Source organism: Eutrigla gurnardus (genome assembly GCF_963514095.1).
Source record: "Eutrigla gurnardus genome assembly, chromosome: 20".
NCBI lineage: Eukaryota > Metazoa > Chordata > Actinopteri > Perciformes > Triglidae > Eutrigla > Eutrigla gurnardus.
In genome coordinates this window covers 11,080,887-11,103,574 of record NC_139931.1, presented here as the reverse complement: position 1 = coordinate 11,103,574, position 22,688 = coordinate 11,080,887, and the positions used below count along the sequence as shown (strand labels likewise).

Below are 22,688 nucleotides of genomic sequence, written 5' to 3'. Positions count from 1 at the left end.
CTTCACGAGATACAGGCAATCACACACAGTTTTCCAAAGCAAAGGGTCGAGTGCAGAGGTCAACAGCACATGGACAAGCAGTGTGAGTACTGTGTGAAGTTAACGTGCATATACACAATGTACAGACATCATGATCATCTACACAGCTGGGTCAGTGGTTTTCAAAAAGTCCTTGATAGTCAAGATGTGTTCTATCTGTCTCGGCATCAGTGAGCTCCGTTCCTCGTTTTTATTCCGAGTTAAGGAGCGTCTAGCATTGAAGTGGAGCTGTGGGGCGGAGGAAGAACTCCCCCTAACTACTGTTCGGCTGTCCTGTGTTCCAGCACAGTTTGTGTTTATGAAATGCTAGCACAGCCCTGTGTGGCTGTCCAGTTGAGAGACGAGGGAATAGTGAAAAATGGAAACGGAGGATGGTAGTCGGAAGCAGACCACAGCAGGAATGAAGTGATGGCAGGGAGAGCCACCGAATCAGTTGGAGGTGTCTGAGTGGACGCTGCCAGGAGGACCGGGAGGAGAGGTGACCGAGGGGGGGTTGGTGGTGTCCTGCCAGCTGTTAGCCTGCAAACATTCAGGGAAAAGAGTATTCTGCATGAAGGAGTTTCATCATTATTAATTACTCTAGATCAGCTATATTTTTGCCGACTATTCAAATGATGCAGCTTCCAGATAGCTCACTGATTAGGGCTCGCCGTTCTTTTTTAGAGCAACAAAAGCCGCAGAAGAGAGGCAAATTGGATTTGGCTCGGCACTTGCTGTTCAAAGATGTCGAGGCTCGTCGTTACATCACCCAAAGCTAAAACTCGGCTACATTTGCTTTTAAAGTATAATAACCACGAATGTTTTGAACCGTTGTCCAACAACATTTCAATGACAATATTTCAAGGTGCAGATTGGATCTCATAATTGTTCAAATATGTGTTATTTGTACCATAGAGATACATTTTGAGCATATTCAAGGCGACTATCCTGGCTACCAACTGCAAACATTCATCAGGTACATAAAATAAGGTATTTTTAGTTGGTACTCACATCCAGGCGATGATGGGTGTAGAGGCCACTACCCGACAGCTCCTCATAGCCGCCCGTCAGGTGTGTAGCACGGTGCAGGGTATCCACCTGTCAAAGACAAAACATACCCACAAATCTCAACACTACATTTGGACAGTTTTTTTTGTTTTTAACAACCACAGACTGAACAGAGCCACAAACTTATACTGAATGCCGGTCAGAGCTGGTCTGTATTACTGACCCACTTCCTGCTTGTGAACTAGTTTCACTAGTTTTTAACGTAACAACTCTCCATTAAACAACGTCTGCTCCAATTGCCATGAAAGACTGCAACTAAAGCCTTTGTTTATTATGAAATTCCTATATTATATTATTATATTTTGCCTTACAGCAGAAATCTGTGGACTCTTCCAGAAAAACAAAACTGCGTTCAGTGACAGACAACAATCAGTTGTTGGCAAGGACAGTTCAGTTTGAGGAAATGTCTTCTTTGTCTACCTAGGGGTAAGGACATATGGAGAGATGGGATCAAGGAAAGTGAGGAAAGGGCAGGGAAAAACAAGGACTAGAAGGGCAGGTGACTGTTGAAGGAAGGTGCAGGAGAACCTAGAGGTAGAGAAACTGACGTTTAATCAGAGGGGTTGTTGGTTCAATCCACAGATATTCCAGCTCTATGACAAGATTCCTCAGGAAGGCCCTGATATCCCTAAACTGCTCCTGGGGTTCGGTGTTGAGTCTGACCCTGTGCTCTCAAGAAATACATATGAATGGGACGATGTGTACATATAAATATAGTAGGATATGCAACAAAAACTGGCATTATTCCTCTTGAGTGAAGCCAAGCTCTTCAGGGCTCACTGTACAGAGCAAAGACGGGTCAGTTGGATTGTGTGTTGTTGGGGGAGGAGTTGATGGGGGTCAAAGGTGAAGTCAGGATGGGATCTGAGGAGAGGTCGAGTTCAAAAGGAGCTACGCTAAGGGTAGGTATCGAGGGACTCTGGGTAGGTGGGATAACAGCATTGAGGTCAACTCTGCAGCTGTCCTCAGTGCATACCTGCGGCTGTAGAGAGGGGGCGATGTTGAGACCCTCCCCGTTGAGGGAATGCAGGCTGAGGTAGGCATCGCCTGTGTGAGACAAACTGTATGACCCCGGTGACCCTGCAGGCAATATATATAGCCAATATCCAATCAGCTCAACCACAGTGCCATGGGGTCAAAAGGTCAGCACTGGTCATGGACATTGACTGAAAGAAGTAGATTTTAATAACCAGCTTCATTATGCGGGGCAATGTTCTGAGCCAGCATATTGTGAATGGATAATTTTACAAACCTTGAAGCCTGGCTTCTCTTTAGCATACATAGCATCTGCACACACCAACTGTTTATTGTGTGCCAGTTGGAAAATAAAACCATTAAAATATAAAGTAAAACAAAATCACAAATCTGTTCCCATGAGTTGGTGGTGTTTGTCTGTAATCATGGGCTACAATAAGTCAGGGCTGGATTGCAGTGGATGAAAGGAGGCGTTTCTTTCCGACAGCAGGATTCATTGCATGTGTTGTGGTCTGCTTTAACCACGTTTGAATCCCTTGAATCAGAAAATTCTTGTTGGAAACTCACGTTTACAAAAGAAAAACTGTGTGTGAGTACAAATTTACATAGAGATATCCAGTAACTGATTACATTGTATCTGACCATAGAAGTCGAGTCATATTGCATTCTTAGCATGCATCTCACCCTAACGGTTTGGAATTAAGGTTAATACCAACACTATTTTGTGCATTTTTCACCAGTCAAAAGATCATGGTATGAACTGAACAATTAACTATGGTCAATTGCACACATCTGCATATTCAGTGATTTGTGCTATACTACCTCTTACTATTTTGACCCATTTATAAAATGCCATTTCTCACACAGACAGCTTCGAGTTTGTCACTAAATTGGCTGTCCAAAGTGGTTGCCATTTATTTTGAGAAGGGGAAGGCTAAGGACTTAATTCAAAACGTCTGAATGGGCACCTACCTGGTCCAATCGAGGTTATTATTACTGTGTGCCATGTGTTGAGTAATTATTTAAAAATAAGACTATGTAATACATAGATGCAAAGATAAAAGTAACACGCACAAAGCAATTCAATAAATAATGAATGGGGACGATTTGTAGAAAGAAATGATCAGAGATGGACAGAAAGCACCTGAAGCAGACATCAGATGAGTCCCTCTTACCGACACCATGAATATCAGTTCCACAACATTTTTAAGTTTTGGAAAATATGTTAGGAAAGCACACACAAAACAGCACAAGATAAAAGCAAATCACAGACTAAGGCAACCAACACTGCACAACCCTCAGCCGTCTGATCCTAAACAACTGTCCTTCACACCATCTTTACATGACAGAAAACCAAATGAGCTACAATCAACTTGAAATCTTAAACATTTGAGAAAATATGGCTAGGATACAATACAATCAAATGCTTCCTGTAAAATATTGGAGATTAACTAGGTCACAAATGTCCAAATAAATTTTCTTCTTTCTTAGATTTTATTTGATGTTATGATTGAGACAAATTATGCTGCCAGAATGTGAAAGTGGGCACTACCCTTAACAGCTGGCCTGCAGCAGCAGTACAGAATGAGTAAAGCTTCTCTCTAGGTTTCTTATTATACACAAGTATATTATTTACTGTGTTGGCCAATTATTTGACATGAACACTCTGAACAGTGCGGACAGTTGGCCGAGAGCTCACTTGCAGTGTACAGTGTGGCATTTCCTTTAAACAAGTCAGTCCTTCATACAGTCATAGTGTATTTCAATGGGGTTCAAGTTGTGGATCTGAAGTCTGTTAATGAGAAGGGACAGGGCTCGTTAATAGACAAGATGGAGCAAGTACCTGAGTTGGGCGTTGCCGGAGAGTTAGCCTGGCTAGCCTGCGCAGACACATTGGCAGCATCCACCGCTGTCTTAACTGCGTAGAGGTTTGCTTCCTCCTGGAACTTACCGATGTTCTTCTTGTAGCGTATTCTCTTGTTGCCAAACCAATTAGAGACCTGAAGAACAGATGAATGTCAGCTATGTGGATTCCATTATCTGTCAGTATATTCCGTATATTTCCCCCCCTTATAAACATAAAAAAAAACATGACAATGTCCTTTTGCAATCACCTGAGACACAGTGATCCCACACTTTTTGGCCAGTTCCTCCTTGGCTTCCTCACTAGGGTAAGGGTTTGACAAGTGGGAGTAGAAATACTCGTTCAGCACCTCTGTAGCTTGCTTGTTGAAGTTGCGCCTCTTACGTCTGCCACACAGAGAGAAAGGATAATGACCAACATGCTTGCAGTCTGACAATGTCAACAAGCTGAGATCACTTCAGCCCTCAAGAAAATAACACACACACACACACACACACACAAAGAGAGAGAGAGAGACAGACCTGGCGTCAAGGAAGCGTGAGCGGAGAATCATGACGGCCTCACAGGTGCTCTGTTTGAGCTGCATCTGAATGGAGCTGAACTTGCGATGGATGATGGCCACCATGCGCTCAATCTCTTTGGGAGAGATGGGCCGTGTGCGAGACTGCTCTCTCAGCAGGTTCATTACATGGTTGGTGAACTCACTGCAGGCCTGGACCAAGGAGAGAGAGACGGGAGTTGAACACTACTGTAAAAAGATAGCCCAAGCACAGATTCTATCCTATCCTGTGTCGTGACAGATTTGATGATGACATGCCTCAGCTGTCCGACTCCTGTCAATGATGCCTCATCTTTTCTTTCTCTTTTTTTTGAGACAATAAGGGTAACATCAGGATACTCTCTTTGTGAGTTTGTAGTAGCATTGGATCCATAAAATACAGTCTTCAGCAGTGGTTCTCAAACACTGCAGCAGCTAATAATATTAATGAATATATCACCAAACACTGAGTGTTGCATAGCTGGAATAAAATCATTAGTTTACTGTACATTTCCTTTTATGATGACGATTGTTAACTGGCTGACAAACCCACATACGTTTATCTCTCCCACTGACTGGCATACATGTATGTAACATGTTCATGATTGTGGCTAACAGTATATCTTCAAGCAGTTAGGACAGTTCTGCACACACCTGCTCGTACTTCTCCAGCTCAGAGTGATAGATCTGGCGAATCTGGGCGAGCTTGGCTCTGTAGTCGGAGTGTTCAATGCTGCTGTCAGTAGGTGAGCCCCCTGCTGCTGCTGCAGCTGCAGCCGCTGCAGCCGATCCTCCACCCTTCTCTGGTCCTGACACACCCTCTGCTAGCAACATGTTGTCCAACCGCATGATCTGGGGATCTGGGGGGTCCTCCTCCTGCACACCTCGTATACTCAGCACTGGACAGAAGAAGGGAAAAAGTATAGGAGTTTGTCAGTCACCTGTTTAGAAAAAGCCTGCCCAAACTATTCTAGAGCTGAAAAAAAACCTGTTGGTCAAAATGTTTTTGAAAATTGACAGACCACACATTTCCCTTCAAGGAGAAGGTGAATACTGTGGGTTCTAGGGATGCTTTGGAAGACACTTTATCACTGCTAAAATTCAAAGAAGTGCAGCCCTGTCAAAATCCAGTCAAGTGTCTCCCCTGAGTCATTGCTATGAGTGCCTGGCTGAATTCTCAATGAGCCCAAACTTCCTCCAAATCAACAGCAGAGGGCAGTGTGGTCCCTCTGTGGCAGGCTGCCAAAGATAAGGGCATGAGGCATGGGACCAGTAATGGGAGTGCATGTGCTGTCACTATGAGCCCCAGTGGCCATAAGTATAGTTATCAGTTGCTGCTCTCCACCACTGCATTATACCAGGACCTCTGTCAGCCTGCAGCCATGCTCTCATCTCTCTCTCACACACACACACTCTCTCTCTCTCTCACACACACACACACACACGCACACACACTCTCTCTCACACACACACACAACACACACACTCTCTCTCTCTCTCACACACACTCACACACAACACACACAAAAGTTTATAACAGAAGCCGATCTTTTCAGAGCCTGAAGCTTTTAACACCTTTTGCTTTTCAATCATTCAACTTCAGAAAGTAAGAGAAGAAACTGGGGATCACAATTCAGTCTTGGGCATACTACGTATTAACTACATTTATTTTGTCAACTGTAATCATGATATGAGACGTGCAGTACCTATACAGAAATTAAAATAACGGGGGATATTAGACATCGACAGAAAATTAAACATTCTCAACCAACTATTTTGATAATTGATTAATTGTTGCCGATATTATTTAAGCCAAAATGCTCAACATTCATCGCTGTAAACTGAATATCTTTGAGTTTTGGGCTGTCACACAGATTAAGCAATTTGAAGACGTCTCTGAGCAATTGTGTTGGGCATTTCTGTTATTTGTTTAAAAGATTGTGGCTTAAACAACAACTAAAAACAAGCAAATTAATTGATAATTAATTGATCATTTGCTGCAGCCACAATAGTGTGTCCACAGGTGTTGTAGTATGTTGATTTTTAAAACTGGAGAGTAAATGAATGAGGATTTTGAAGGGAGACGCCAACAATATGGATGACAAGATTAATCCCAGTGGAACTAGGCTAGGTGGTTATCCTCGTTCCGGATTACGCTAGTTACTCAAAGCTCATCATCAAAGGTTAGGGGGTGCACGAACTCACAGCTTCTCTTGTTAGCGCAAGTTACATATTGATTATTTACATTGTTGTCATAGTAGTCCCAAAGACTTGGACGCTGAAAAAAGGAAAGAGTTTTCAGCCGTTGAGCAGTCAGAGCTGACAAATGAGCAGAGCTGTACTGTAGCACTAACAGATGTGAAAGAAATGAGGACAAAAACAGTTTTGCTTAAAGTTTCCAAGTAGTGTGGAGAAGAGGAGTTTTTTGCTTTTTCAAACATCATTTGATAAATGAGTCTGTTCCACCATTTAAGGCCTCTCATAGCAAACTGTCCAACTTTCCCTCCCCTTTTTTCTTGTTCCTTCTTGCCTTTTTTCTTTCCCTCCGCTTAGGTCTCCTCTCTCTCCAAGGCACATTCCTGCTCTGCTGCTCCCCCATCTCAGGGCTCAGGAATGCAGCAGACCCAGCCGCCTGAACTAATGACCCTGATTCGCCCATCTCTTTCCCTCCTCTTTTTCTTTCCTTTCAGTCATTCACAAACAATCTCTGTAGTTCCTATCAGATAACCTAAAGATAATTTATTGATCCCGAGGTATTCGTTTTGTACCTGTTGCATCTACATGACTATTTGGATACTTTGCCCATGCACTAATGGCAGTTAAAGCTTTGTGTGTACTGACAAAATGTTGCCCATTCCACCAAGGACAGAGCCAGTTGTATGAACTTATGCGTCGGGGTGATCTTTACTGTACATTCGCTAAAAAGTACAACTGACCTATAGTGAAGAGGGCAACTGTGGCTCTCAAAGCTTTTCACCTCTCACCCCTCCCTTTTGCCCCCACTCCTCATTATGGCCCCCAGCTGTAGCCTAATGCCCCTACATTCCCCTAATTACTCCAATTAAGCTGTGATTACCCACAATTGCATTCATGCACAGTCTAGTGGCCTAGTGGCATTATAGCAGCTGCTGAGATGACTTAAGAGACTGCACAGAAAAAGACCATATGACATGGGCGCAGGTTAAAACAGTCTGAGCATCACAAACCAACAATGAGACCCTGACAAATACAAATAATAAAATCTGCATGTCTGAGAGCTGGCTGGCTGTTTTGCCAACATTTAAGCAGCGCTTCCTTTTGATCAAATAGCTCCTGAAATCGCCACTGGGCTGGTTATGTTACGGAGAAACTAAAAGTCAGAGTGCTGTAAGTAATGATACATAAAATTTGCTTTTTTTTTTTTTTTTTTTTAATAAGAAGACAGCTTAGGGCCCACAGCCTGCATCCACAGCTCTTAGAAATCACACCATTATGCACACGTTACCGCCCTAGCTGGGCTGTGTGGCATTGAGAGACGGAGCGAGCAACACATACTATGAAATATTCAGGGTATCCAGCTGGGCTTTCGCTGCATACATAATCATTCTCATTTCTGCACAGCCAATGTGGAAACAGTGTGTGCTGTGCAGACACAACACACAATATATGAAGTGGTGCAGGTAAGGGTGAACAACCTTACCAATAGTGTAGTGCTGTACATTAACTGTAATGCCTTCCACACATAGGAATAGATAAGACTTAAACGCAGTCAGTATATCATTGCTCAGCTCACAACACAAGCTTTATCCTTGTCTGTCTTTTCCCTCGCTAGCATCCCCTTTTTCACTCTGTCTCCCCCCAACACACATCCCCTCCCCCCTCTCCCTTTCAGCCCACCCCTACCCACCTCCCCCAGTGCCCCCCCACCCTCCCTCTGTTCTCCATTTCAGTCGAGTTCTCCATGTGAGCCGCAATCCCTCATGCTGTCAGCCCCCCCCCCTCTCCCTCTCTCTGTAGACAGACAGGATTAGCATTTTAATTGCATCAGCTCCCTTGGGTATTCTCAGCCTTTCACTGGGAGAGAGCAAGGGAGTGGGAGAGAGAGGATAGAGAAGGGAAAAAAAGGGGGAAAAAGGTAAGAGAGAGAGAGAGCGAGGGTAGAAGGAGAACCAAGGAGAATTGAAAAAAGGAGTCACAGGAGAAGATATGTGTGCGAGAGAGGAAGAGACAGAGAGAGAGAGAGAGAGGGAGGGAGGGAGAGAGGCTACAGAAATATACGGATTCCAGAGTACAGACGTGCCAGAGAGCGAAAAAGCCAGAAAGAGTGAAAAGATAGGACTGTGAAAACAGTTTTTCCTTTCATTACAGACAGAGAATTCAGATAAAGAGAATGGGCCAAAGAAAGATGGTTTTCACAATGAAAATACGCTCCATGAATATGCAAATTTGCCTCACAAAAACAAATTTCAACTGCAGCTCGAGAGATATGATGGGTAAAACCCTGTATAAGAATTAAAACTGTTTGCGCGTGAGGGCAAAACAAATTATTTGCAACCCTTAAAAAAAAAAAAAAAATCATCCACACCCCTATATTGTTGTTGTAAAACAGGAACAATCTCTATTCAGACGAGCGTTTTAGCGCTGTTTCAGAGTAGTATGACATATATAACATAATTTAACTGTACAAGCATAGACAAAAAGGCTGGCAACACTTGTAATTAATCAACTATGTTGAAATTAACCTCGAGCAGTAGTCGAGTCTGATGTTTATGTGGGTAATGAATCAGGAAGGGACACCGAGTTATCTTTTTCCAAAGGTCTCCATTTCTGCACGTCCAAACTAAAACACAACCCTGAAGTTTTCAAACTAAATATTTGTAGTATTGCACTCTCACATTTAAATGAACAGAGCACTGCTCATTATTGTTGTACCATGTTATACTATATTCCTGCAAATGTACATTTTTCTAAAGTCGGGACCTGGCAATTCAGATTTTTGCTGATGTTTAAAGAGGTCTAATTCCATTTCTAATATATATTTGACCTTGTTATGAAAACATCTTCAAACTACATTTATTTCAGTTTCTCATCAAAAAATAAATTGAACAAGATTAGATTTGAACACATCATGAAAATGTTATAAATCACCTTTGCCCCAATATTAATTTTTGCTGTATAGAGCTTGAACGTATCATAGTGCAAGTCAATGAACCCTCTGTTAACGTTAGCTGTTCACTTATAAACAGGACTGTGCAAGAGAGAGACTCCATGCTGGCGGCTGACGAGCCGGTCACTACGATTACTCTGAGTAGCATGCATTAACCATAAGACTACCATAAGATTCCATAAGATTCTGATTAAGTTAGTTGCTTTCACTTTGCCAATGTGCAGCATACCTGTTTATAAACAACTATTTGCTTCAAAATAAGACCTAAAAGAAGATAATTCTCCTCTTCTTCTCCTCTGAACTGCAGCAGCAACATTGAGGAAAGATTTTCACAGGCTGTTGCTGCAGGCCACACATTCAGCAACATGACAGCTCCACAAAAATTAAGCCAAAACATCTTGATCGCCCCTTGGTGGATGTCTGTTAGTTAAGGATTTGATATCCAGCTGCGTTTGCTATCGTCTATCTTGAAATTGTCAATATAGAAGTTAACCTTGTTTGTTGTTGGAGGGCAAATTGTGATCGAGACTACTATTCAATCAAGAGCAGCCCTAGTGGAAGTGTGACGCAACCCAAACCCGACACCACTTAATATTCATTTTATTTTTCCATGTTCTTATATTGGATCAGTTTGACTTCCACTATGCAGAAAACAGTGATGAGTGGCTTTAGAGAAGAGCGAGCAGTTTCATCAAATTCCTTGACCTTTAAGTCCATGCAGTGAAATACAAACTTTCACATTCATTTTGGCCCATTAGTCACCCAGTAAAGACTAAATGTAAAATCATATGCTCATATAATGCTTGTCAACTTTCACAAACAAGTTCCTCTGTGCATATAGTAATTTGATTGACCATACCATTCAGTAAGCGCTAGGGTGAATACAATTCTGCCTTGATCAAGTTGAAGAATATGGCATTAAAAATGAATTATTCTCTGATGGGCTTTTTGCCAAATGGATATTGGGTAAAACTAAATGTTAACTGCAAATTCACATTAAAAAAAGGGTGTACCCCATTCTTCTAAAATGGTGTTATTGTGTGGAGTACAGTCTACTTAATGAGACTAATCCATATGTCCATTCCTTCTTTAAGCAGCTCACGCTAATCAGCATCTGTTTGGGTAGTCCACAAGAGTCCTGTTGCCACACACACACACACACACACACACACACACACACACACACACACACACACACACACACACACACACACACACACACACACACACACACACACACACACACACACACACACACACACACACACACACACACACACACACACACACGATTAAGGTGTGAATTGGAGAACTCACACCTTGGGCAAACACAACACTTCAGTCCAACACATCATTAATCAGCCCTTAATTAACTAAAGAGAGAGGCTTGGACACTCAAGCGATGACTATGTGTACCCCCTTTGAATGGTCATACACAAACACACACACACACTAAAACACACACAAACACTAATGAGGGATGGATCTATTTGGGTTGTGACTTAATTTGCACAGATAGATGGCAATAAAGGATCTACACTGTCTCATTTATATGCTGCATAGTATGCAAATATTTCGATAGCCATTCAATAGGTTTTTGCAAAAGTGTCCTGAAAAGCAAATAAAAGCAAACATATATTTAAGTTAATGATAATGCTTAAAATAATTTTCCTGATACTAATAGTAGTATTTTCATATATAGTGCCCGCCCAGGAAATGTGAAAATAGAAATCAAGCGCCAACAAAGCTCATCATATAAATTGAAAAATACTAATCAAAACGTAACTTAAACCCCCTAAAATAATACAGTAAACTCAAAACGTCAATAGTCATATTTTGTGCATTTGTATTGTTAAAACTATGGGCTTGTGAGCAAAAGGTAGCACAAAATCTGGCTTCAGTCACAAACGTTTGGGTAGGACTTTGCATTATTATCTGGATGAGTTTGTGAGTCAAATAATACACTAGCATTCGCTCATAGCTTGTATTCACATATAATCTTACGAATGTTCAATTTGGGGGAAACCATCAGACTGACTAGTAATGGACCACACAGATATGTTTAGCGACTAAGAAACAGAAGATCTTGTTCAAGAAAATAATTTGCTGACAATATGGCACATGAACTAAACGTCGAGCACTCGTAACAACATCTCCAACATGATACACCCAGTCTAGTACAGTTCTGCTCACGGAGAAAAAACGAAGAGATGTGAAAAGAAAGAATTTGAAATGTCACAAGAGGAAGAGGAGGATGACGAAGAGCACCTAAGCAGGAGGCTTGTTAAAGCACTGCTAGGATCTTCCCCCAGTCAACTCTCATCAGGCCAGCTGCCTCCTGTGCTCATTAGCACAGACTCTTAAGGAGCTCCTAAAGACTTTGTGAAAAATGAACGCTCATTTGAGAGGTCGTTAATTTGCACTGTTATGCAAATTAGGTGGCAATTAAGCGATAGATCAGAAGAGCAGTGCCCATTTATAACAAGTGAACAAGCATTATGACACAGTCAGATGGTGCCAGAGAGAGCTGAGGCTACATAGTTAGTCTGCACAGGTCCAGCGTACCAGCTTAGTATGGAATAAAATCACTGTCTATAATGTCTGGCTGGTCCAGATAACAATTTACCAGTGGTTTTACAGGGTATCTTTAACTGGCTTTGCTAACCCGTACACATGTATGAATGTACATATTACAAACTGATGGAAACCCAAACTAATCATCTTCTCAGAATATGGATTTATTCAAGATTAGCAAACAGTACTATTACATAAAGCCATCCATCTATACTGATGAAGAGTGTCACAAGTTTAAAATAAGCATGGGCTTCCCAGTATCTATAATAACCCCAAGCATAGCGCTAATCTTGGGGTTGCTAACCCCTCCTCCCTGGCCCTGACTTTTCCATTTCTCCCCTGCATGTATGACATGGTGTGAAATATACAAACATACATCTGGGACAGCAGTGTGCACTACTGCAAAGGGGTGGAAGGCTCCCATCAATTGTAATTAATCCTTAATTAGTCAGGATTAGGCGCTAGGCTCCAACACTCTCCCACCCCACCGCCACCAAACTAATGCAATCCAGCTGAGACCACATTTACATATCTTTAATTAAAGAGATGCCGGCTTCTTTTAAGAGCAAAGCCTAAAAACAGTGCGAGAGGCCTGGACATGCTGAGAGGGAGGGCAGATGAGATGAAGAGTTAGGAGTCCACCCTGTGGGTGATACTTGACCACTACTGATGGGTCACTCATAAATAGCACTTCATTGTGTCACTTGTGCCAGTTACATTTCAGCAATGTCTACCAATATGTATGCATGGCCATGTCTTGCTGGGTTTTATTTGTTGCCCTTTATAATTTGCTGTAACCCCAAATAATTATGTTCTTTTTACTTTCAGTTTATGTCACTTTTTTAAAACACATTGCCAGTTTTAAATATCAGGCAAATGGCAAAATGCTTGATCGATGTTGACCCATGTTTACTAACTCCTCTTCCAATAAAAACCTAACCCTAAACACCCTAACCTAACACACAACAAAATTGACATTTACCCAAATATAACCATGCAATTTATTAACATGTTTGGCCACTATTAAAGATTTGATGATCAGTTATGCATATCCCTGTGATATACTTAGTGAAGGCAGTCAAATTACTGCTCTTGGTGAATAATGGCCAAAATCATGCTGAAGCAGTCTTTAAGGTGAATAATTCCACTGAGTTTTTACCATCCAAGAACAAACTCCAGACAGCAGTTTCCCGTGTCAATACAGATAGGTCCGATTCCTAGAGGAATAATACCACATGGGGAAATCAGTTGGCCCACACACCATTAGGCCTAGGCTGAAGGTTGGGGTGCTCTGCCTCCCCACTTTGAGTTGGGTGGTGGGGGGTGGTGGTGTGTCTGTCAGGGCCAGGGGTCTGTGTGATATTAGCCGTCTGCCAATCTGGCTTGGGGAATGGACACCGAGTAATTACTCCTGCTCTTACTGCCTCATCAATCTCCCTGTATCGCTCCTGCACCCCCCAACACACACTATCTTTTTTCGTTCTCTTCGGCAAAGGGGTCGGGGAAAGAGAAAAGAAAAAAACGATTGAGTGGCAGGACAGCACAAAAACAACAGAGAATCCTGAAAAAACAATGAGATAATCCAGCACCACTGCAGAGTGGGTGTAAATATAAAACTGACTCTTTAAAAATAGAAAAGCAAAGGATTTGACCAAGTGAAAAGGTGACGTGGCTGTACAAAAGGTGGATGGCCTATTCTTGTTTTAAACCCAAGTGATAGTAAAACTGGCAGTGACGGTTTGGTAGCTTCACATAGGTCAAATTTCTACCAGAAACTATTTTTATCTTGTAACTGCTCTTTGCTTAAAAGGCAATGTATGCTTTGCCTCATAAAAATATAATAAGACTTCCCACAGGTTCCTAACAACTCATAAAAATTTTATGGCTCTGTTCCAAATTGGGCTCTTTGAAAACTAATAATAATTAAGTTGCTTTAATGAGGCATGTGATTCACTAGACTTCATGTACTGTAGTCTGACAGAGTCCATGGAATACAAACATCTAAATCAATCATGATGCCCCCCCCCCCACCCCACAAAATTAAAAAAGAAAAAAATAATCACAAATTGTGCGCTACCAACAGGCTAACACCAATGTGTGATGTTGTGCTGTCAACATTCATGCATGGCCTCTAAAATAAAGATACACATTTAAATGAGATTTTAAGTGTTTGCTCTGGCTGTGAATTAACACATGGCAACCACGTGTGACTTTTAATGGTGTTTTGTTACCATTTTTTACAAAGACGTGATGCTGTAATTCAATTAACAAGCAACTGTGACCATTTCGTAGGTGAAATGTTTTTACTCACAAAATTGAGTGCTGTGAATGCCAAGGTACGGTAATAATGTGATTGAGGAACTTAGAAGCTTTTCAAAAAAAGAGGTAGGATTGTACATCTCTGGACAGTCAAATTGATGTCAATTACTTTTTTACTGAATTATTTGTTAGTATAATAACTATTTTAAGATATAATAACTAAACAGGAGAAGCTTTTATATTAAATGCAACCAGAAATAGCAATGGAAAAACAGAAACCAGAGAGCGAATCCATAGATTTGGCTAAATCTCACCATTCATCCATCTTGTCAAAACATTAATAGGATGTGATGATGGGTCGTCAGCTAACCGCCTTGCCAACATACTAGCTAAGTGCTGCTGGCTTTGCTGGCAGGCTCCGACTGTGAGATTTGGGTGGTTGTAGGTGTTTACAAAATTTTCCATCCAAGATAGTTAATATTACAGTCAACTGAAAAAAACATTACAGGAATCATGTTCATTTTCAACCAAATAGCTCATGATTTGAAGATCCACGCAATGTATGCGCTCTAATAAAATCTCCAACTCAGAGGATGGAGAGAGAAGGGACTTGGCCTTTGGTGGAGGCAGACAGCAAATACCCAGTGCCCCAGACACATTGTTAGGACACTGGCACAACTGGGCACCTAAAAGAGCAATCAACTGGCTGAACTTAACATCACACTGGCTACAGGCCATCAGGATATCCTTGTTGGCAAACCCTCACCATTGTTGCTGAGGGATACATGGCTTCTATGAGTGGTGGTGTACAGTTACACACACACACAGAGACTGGCACATTAACTCAATAATAAAAGGTGACACCGGGTTAGCCATTTCAGTCTTAAATAGCCATGGTGCTCACTAGTTTACCACTATTTACACACAGCCAATTAGCTGCATTATCCCACAGAGCTGTTTATCAGACAGCTTATCAAGATGAGTGGCAAATGTTGGGGGTGTGACGTGTCCACGTGAGGGGGAGGAGACTCACAACACACTTTGCCATCTCCAAGCTAAAATAAAAAAAACTGCTTTGCTTTAATTCTACTTTAAAAAAAACTTTTTTTTTACTTTCATTTAAAACCTGACCAAAAATAAACAACAGGGAATGTTCAGGCTTGAAAGAGGGACCGGAGCAGGGTGGCAGAACAGAGTGAGTGACAGATCCACTGCTGTCATGTGTATAGCACAAGGAATGCATAAAAGTAAGGAGAAATGCCTCAAACATGCCCAAACTTAATGAAAAACTTCTGAGAGTAACTGCAGTGGCTTGTGAGAGATTTTGGCATAAGCTGTCCCATTGCACCAAGAGCTATTTTTACAGCAAATACCCATGAGAGCGAGGGAGAACAGAACTGAGTTGAAGCAAAGCCACTAGCTCTTAACTTTGATCATTTCCCGTCTCTCTCCGAGTGCTTTAATTTCTTTTTGGAGTGTATCTTTAATAAAGTATTAACAAGAATCACATTTCACGCAGATGGAGGTCATGTTTAACGTGGGAGCTCAGGACAACGCAGGCACTGTTGTAAAATGGGGGGTGTTTTTTGGGGGGGTGGGGGGGCACTGGCATTTGCGCAGAACATTTCCTTTACAATGAAAACAATCTAACCAACTGCAGCACTCAGAGGAATTCACCTCCCATCCCCCACACCCCACCTCCCCTCCTCCACTAGCACCATTACATTACCATATCAAAGCCCCGAGTTCAGAGCAAGTCTTCTCTTTCAAGAATGGGAGCGAGGCAGAGGGAGGGAGGGGGAGAGGACAAGACCGAGGCAGTAGGAGTAGACCCAAGACCGAGTTCGCTTTTATCCTTTTTCGGTGTGTGTATGTGCGCAAGAAAGACCCGAGTGTGTATGCGAGTGTGTGCCGACACAAGTGCATGTTTGTTAGCGGAAAAAGACTGCAGAAAATCTGTAGAGATACTAGAGGACTACTGATTGGGTCTTCCACAAGCTGCACTGAAGAGAAGTCAATTCACATTCCAGAGGCACATAATGGGGCCTGCAGGGGGTCTGATGGAGTAGCAGAGAAATGCCAAAGCAGGTACACAGTGCAGTAAGGAGGGCACTACGTGGCAGATGGCCAGCAGAGTACAGGCAACGCCAAAGATCTCCACAGCTTGGTTGGCATAGTCATCTCGTCTATGAATCCTTTCTTAACCTTCATCTATGAATTCTGTTTTTCTGCTCAGCGTACTGTAAGAGTTCTCACATACCCTCTCTCTAGTTTGCTGGGAGACTAAATGTGAAAATCAAAGTGAATGGCATTAGGGTAAATAAGCCCACTGGTTGCCTGGGAAACAGTGTACCCTGCCCCACTCACTCAAGCCTAGCCTTTACTTTTGTCCAATCACTGGAGAGCAATAATACATTATTGACAGAGGGCCACAACAGGCAGCAGTGCAGCATTTTCAAATTCTATTTGAACAAGGGAGGTTTGCTGTTAGAAGATACACAAGGCAAGTGAAAGAGAGAAAAGCACACCGAAAGACAAGAACGGAGAGAGACCTGCAGAGGGAGAGGATTTAAAAACGCAGCCCATTTACACTACCATAACCATCAATCTGCCATCCGTCCCAGGCCTGCGTCTTTGAACCACACTAGAATCTGTCAGATAGCTGACTTGAATAGCTAAGAAGATGGGAATAAGTAGCATGTTGCCTGGAATAATTGTATTAATAAAGGGCAAATCTGATATATTCACATTCATTTCTCAATCATTATTTGTTAAGACAATGTTAGAATAGTTTCTTGTTGCTTTGAATGGAGGTACATCATTGATATGCATATCAATGTATTTCCAATACACAATTACCCAACACTTTGAGAGGTAGCTGTTTTAACAGTGTTGGAGGAAAGAAAATGTGTCTTTGTACTGAAATAGCATAACAGTTTCACTGTAAAGCAATAACCCCTGTGGAGTTTAACATATCTGCCTGCTGTCAACGAGCTGTGCATGAACTTTCTTTTGGAATCAGATTTTTTTTTTGGGGGGGGTAATGCAACCATTAATGTATATTTAGAATGATCTTGGACTATAGCATGCAAACTACATGCAGCTAAATCAGTCCTATAACAATTACAATCAATATTCAATCAATAGAGTTCTCTGCAAGGCCATTTAAAAAAGTAAGTTGGTGCCAGGGAAAATGGAACAAAGGCACACTACATCTCAACACTAGGTTACAGCCTGTGCAGACTGGAGAACACAAAGAGAGCGAGTGAAGTAGAAACTCACCCGTCTTCTCTTTGATCTCACAGAGAACGCTGAAGAGGGCTGGCTTCATTCTGTGACAGTTCAGGGCATGCTTCCTGTAAGAGAGAAGAGGGAATAAGAGAGGGAGAGAGCAAGGAGGATTACGATAAACAGACCTCCATCTCAAGTCATTCCATATCCTCCCCCATAAAAACAGGTAGAAGAGCTGTATGTATTATGCATACAGCATGTCAAGAGTGTAGTGCAACACAGCAGGACAGAGCCACGTTGTTTAAAGGTATTTTCAATAGGCAAATGCCAGTGTCGGTGCAGAAACATCCCCGATGCGTAAATCGGAACTAGCAAGAGTAATGTTGTCATTCGAATGCTATGCACTGTGAGATAGGTAATGATGCCAAACCTCAAGGTCATCATTACTGAGCACCATATTCCGATGTTAATACAGAGTAATCTAGTTTCTACCACTTACTGAAATGACTTGTTCCATAAAAGTAGATGGGGAGTTGATAGTTGAGAGGATTCGGATTAAGTTGCAATTTTAATTTAATCAGAGACGTTCTCTTTATTGCTAAACAGGCTAATAACAATTAAAAGAAGAAACTTCTACAGTTCACTCTAATCAAATCTATATATATTTCCTGCTAATCCACATCCATGCACCCACACACACCCATACAGCTTATCAGTGTATTAAAGCGTGTAAAACTGGAATGCTGTAACAAAGCCCTGTTCCCAATAGAACCCTAAATTACTTGACAATATAGTGTCTAAGATTAACTACTGTACGAACAGTGGACACCAATTAGATCAGAGATAGGCAGTGATAAGTAGTACATACAGAACTGCATTTTAAAACAGATGTTTTTCAAATTCTAAAATGAATGAATGGCAAAAATAACATGTAAACATGTAACTAAACATGCAATACAAGCATATTACACCCGTGTAGTCTATAATATTACATTGTTGTGATTGTCAGAGAGGTGCTGTTCAACTCTACAGTATGTGTGTGCCCAAAGTTACAGTGCTGTTGTATCATCTTTTTAAAAATGTTTATGTAATTTTGTGCACCCCTTGCATTTTCATGACTAGTTCCACATATAAAGAAAACAAGGATATTTAAGTTTTCTATGGAAAGTTTTTCAAGTCACAACAGGCATCACTTTTTGCCAAAATAGATGTTGTCAGTGGCAACAACGTAGGCCTAAATGTGTAATTGGAAAAAGTGCAACATACAGTTAGGTGAAAAACAAAACCAGCATGAGGCCGCCGTTTCTGATGAGCATGAATTGGGAAACATGAAACAAGAAATAACCTGAAGTCACCCCGAAATAAAGATATTTTCCAAATAACATGACTAATAACACAGTAAAAACAACCACAGATGAACATGATTTGGCTACACCTGACCTCAACACCAATTCCAGTTGTGAATGTCCACTGCAGTATTAATGAGGGGACTGTGGGCAAATAGTGCGCCTACTGTATGCCACGAAAGACTGTCTTTCTGTGAGAATATTCTGTGAGGCACTATAATGTAAAGAGTATGTGTCTAGCATTAAATGTCATTTTGTCCACCAATTCTGTCACTGCTGGATTGAGTTGGGGGAGGGCTGCCTTCAGCATGGAGGGTATGAGCAGGAGGGGGAGAAGGAGGTGCTCATGCGGTCCTGTACTGACCTGTGCTGGAAGTTGAGTGGCAGGCCACCCCCTGCCATGCCCCCCCCTGCTCTCCCTCCCTCTGTGGGGTCGTCTGATCCACCCCAATGCGCCGGCGATTCTTCTGGCCAGCATCTGAACATATGGCGACAGGGTGAGAGGATGAGGGTGGATGGTGCGCAGGAAGTGTACTCTGCAACACCGAGTTCTTGCGCTGTCCTGACCACTCCCCATCCCAACACACTGCCACCCTACACGACAGGGACGTCATGCTCACATGTGAGCCACCACACATTAACTTGTAGACCAGGGCCGAGGAAAATATTGACGTGTGGGTGACAAACTTGATCAGTGTTAAGTATGATGAAGATATATACATTTTAAGTCATACCAACGGATACATATTATTTATAGCAAACTATGTGTAGTCAAGTAGTCTGGTTTTGTCCTTCTACCTGAAGTAAACATGAGAAGCAAATTAGCAAACAGCCTAATATTCCACACTTAGCATCAGCTAATGCTACAAATATACTGTTCGGGAGATGAATATTTTAGTCTCAAAATTGCCTGAAATGATTATATACATACTATTCACATGACAGCAGTAAGGAATGGAGCTCTACATGTCACACAATTTGTACCCAGTGAAATTTCAGCAGGCTGCATTTTTTAGTATTAGTCCTGCACATATATGGTGTGAAGAGGACAGCGCCGAGTGGGAGTTTAAATCAATACAAGCATACAGCAAGGACACCTCTGGCACGTCCGAAGCAGCCACACCTTCAGTTAGTTTTTCAGAATAGCCTGTTTAAATCTAAGTACGAACCCAGTATGATTTCATATACTCTAATTGGACCTTTAAATCCGAATCATTTAAATTTACATTATCTGTTGGACCATAGTACACTCTTTTATAAATGGTATTCACAAATCATGAAGGGAAAAAAAAGACTGGGAGAAGATGAAAAATAATAAATATTGCAAGCAAAACTATTTGCATTTGTCAGTAAAATAAGGCCTCATTAAGTCCTCGAAGTTGTAATGAAGAAAAGGTAATATCCCAGTGTTCATAGGCTGCTGGTATAGTATCATCCCTCCCCCTCACCACCATCTCATTAATAGAAACTCGATTTGCGGACAGCTGCACTCGCGTACACATTATAGGAGAATTGATTGCACCCAGCACACAATGAAAAGGATGAACACCAGGGAGGGAGGGAGTGAAAGAGGAGTGAATTAATTAAGAGAACCAGGTGGTCAAATGTTGGGTGGAAAATCACTAGCTAATGACACATCACACTGTGGCCAGAGTCTTGCAGTGGACGCTTGTCTATTGTTGAAATGCTGTCGCTACATCTGAAATTGCCTGTATGCTCCTGGAGCCACATGGCAAATGAGTGTGGGTCAGTCGCCCACTGCAATGCATACTTCTCAAAAAATAATCATAGACAGAATACCTCAAACTTTAAGTGACAAGTCACATGAATGGATGATCCCTGTCATCACATACAGCATCGAGCTGATATGTGGGACAATTGGGTAATCCTTACCCTTACCTTAATTTATCCGCTCATTTGCATTTCAATGACTAGTGTTATCGACACTCATTTGATGTGGAGAGGCATTTCGGAAACATGTTGTTATAATTAGACAAATCTAATTTGCCATAGTCTGAATAGTAATTTGTGAAAGCTTTGGCAACCTGACCAGAATGCCTAGTTTCACGAATAGCTCTGATGCGAGTAAACTTAAAAACATGCCTAAAAACATAACCAATCTCAGAAAGATTTGTATGTACTGTTGACTTTCTTCTTGGTAGTTTTGATAATTATTGTAAATAGTAATCTGTGTTCCAAAAGGGATATTGTCCTGTAAGCCAATGGGAAGACAACTAAAGTCATGAAATGTAAAGGATGGGGTTTTTTGATGCATGGGGTTAATGAAAGCTTTGGGGAAAAAATTACTACTGCTGTGGCCTAAACGAAACTGTTATTGTTCTTTTTTTAACCATGCATTCAAATACAGAATCACTGTTGGGCAAGTGGTTGTGTACATTTTAGACGGCAACCATTGTCACAGACTCAATAGGGAATTCAAACTTTTTTTAATTTAACACTCCATCGATACACCAATTAAGATTAACATAATCGCCCCCTTTTTCAAACAAGCGAGCGTGTTTACAACCTACAAAAACACAATAAAGCACGATTTGAAGTAACAAAGAACCTCCTTCCAAAACTACAACAGCCCTGTAATGTGGGTGTTAAAGTTATTCTTAATATAAATGCATTAGATCGGCAACGGATTACTATGTAACGCGAAGTTGCGTTAATGCTGCAAATTATGCACTGCCTTATATTTACGTGAACGTTTCACAGAAAAGCTTGAGAAAATAAAGACACAGAGAAAGCACTTTAGCTAAGCTATCATGTGTGGAAAATGGCTCTTCGTCTGTCTTACCTGGCCTGTGCTTCGTCCAGGCTTTCGTCGGTTATGGCCATTATTTGCTGTAGGATATCCCCTATGTCTTGTTGAGGTTGGCCGAGCGACTGCTGTTTCCTGACCGAGTCTGGGTCACCGACGTCGGCTTGTGCTAGTCCACCGAGTCCGGTGAGACCCGTCATCATCCTGGTCTGGTCATCCATACTTTCAAAGAAAACTCGCCGTTTTCCTCAGTCGAAGAATACACACAAATAGCTAGCCTGTTAGCTAGCCAGCAAAGTATTTTCTACGACAAATCATACAACACTTCTTTATGTACCCGACCGCAGCGACGAGGAAATAGTTATGGACCGTTGTCATAAAACAGATCGCACAAACACGCTTTACATTCGCTTGTGTTTTTTCTTCCTTCAAGTCAATAAACGCGGCCAGGCTAATGTTAGCTAACCACCGAGTGAAAAGCAGCTAGGTTAGTAGCCGTAGCCCAGCAGAAAAGCAGCAGGGACACACATGCACAGACTGTGTGAGCTCGCCAACAGCGCCTCGCACATTTTCGAATTTAAAAAATTTGAAAACGAAAAAATCATTGCAACAGACAGCACACTCTTGTCCAAAAAATAAAACTCGCCGATTTAAAACAAAAAACAAAAAATGAAATAAGACAGGAATGCAGCGACGAAGCGTTCGGACCGTCTAGCTCCAATCAGAAATCTCCTACCAAAACAGACTACGGTTTGCCATTGTTGTTGATGTCGCGCGAGGATGTGGGACGTTCTTCTGGGCTGCGCGAGGAGTGTGCGTCGCGTTGACCATTGAACTCGTAGCACCACAGGAGCGCGAGCTTGCGGGTGGGCTAATCGTTAAGACTACTATAAGAAAAGCTG

General features: G+C 41.8%; 1 protein-coding gene across 3 annotated transcripts; it reads right to left on the bottom strand.

The window, feature by feature from the left end:
- On the bottom strand, positions 1-22,543 carry pbx4 (pre-B-cell leukemia transcription factor 4). 3 transcript variants are annotated; one of them, XM_084037358.1, is made up of 9 exons: positions 21,823-22,543; positions 17,725-17,798; positions 5,118-5,362; positions 4,447-4,637; positions 4,176-4,311; positions 3,905-4,061; positions 2,063-2,166; positions 1,030-1,116; positions 1-558 (listed from the first exon to the last, which is right to left on the bottom strand). In XM_084037358.1, exons 1-9 carry the CDS (start codon positions 22,005-22,007, stop codon positions 469-471), a joined length of 1,269 nt encoding a protein of 422 aa, XP_083893484.1. In that variant the 5' UTR covers positions 22,008-22,543; the 3' UTR covers positions 1-468. The 3 variants fall into 3 exon arrangements, with proteins under 3 accessions (XP_083893484.1, XP_083893482.1, XP_083893483.1); XM_084037356.1 differs by lacking the exon at positions 2,063-2,166 and adding an exon at positions 19,384-19,497 and having other exon boundaries at positions 21,823-22,536; XM_084037357.1 differs by lacking the exon at positions 2,063-2,166 and having other exon boundaries at positions 21,823-22,528.
- Positions 22,544-22,688: the final 145 nt, after the last annotated feature.

Excerpts from the sequence above, each read along its gene's own strand:
- pbx4 (XM_084037358.1), bottom strand. The coding sequence starts at position 22,007 with ATGGATGACCAGACCAGGATGATGACGGGTCTCACCGGACTCGGTGGA. Across the intron at positions 5,363-17,724 it reads TGAGATCAAAGAGAAGACGG|TGCTGAGTATACGAGGTGTG; the intron begins GTGAGTTTCTAC and ends TCTTCTGTCCAG. Across the intron at positions 4,638-5,117 it reads AGCTGGAGAAGTACGAGCAG|GCCTGCAGTGAGTTCACCAA; the intron begins GTGTGTGCAGAA and ends TCCTTGGTCCAG.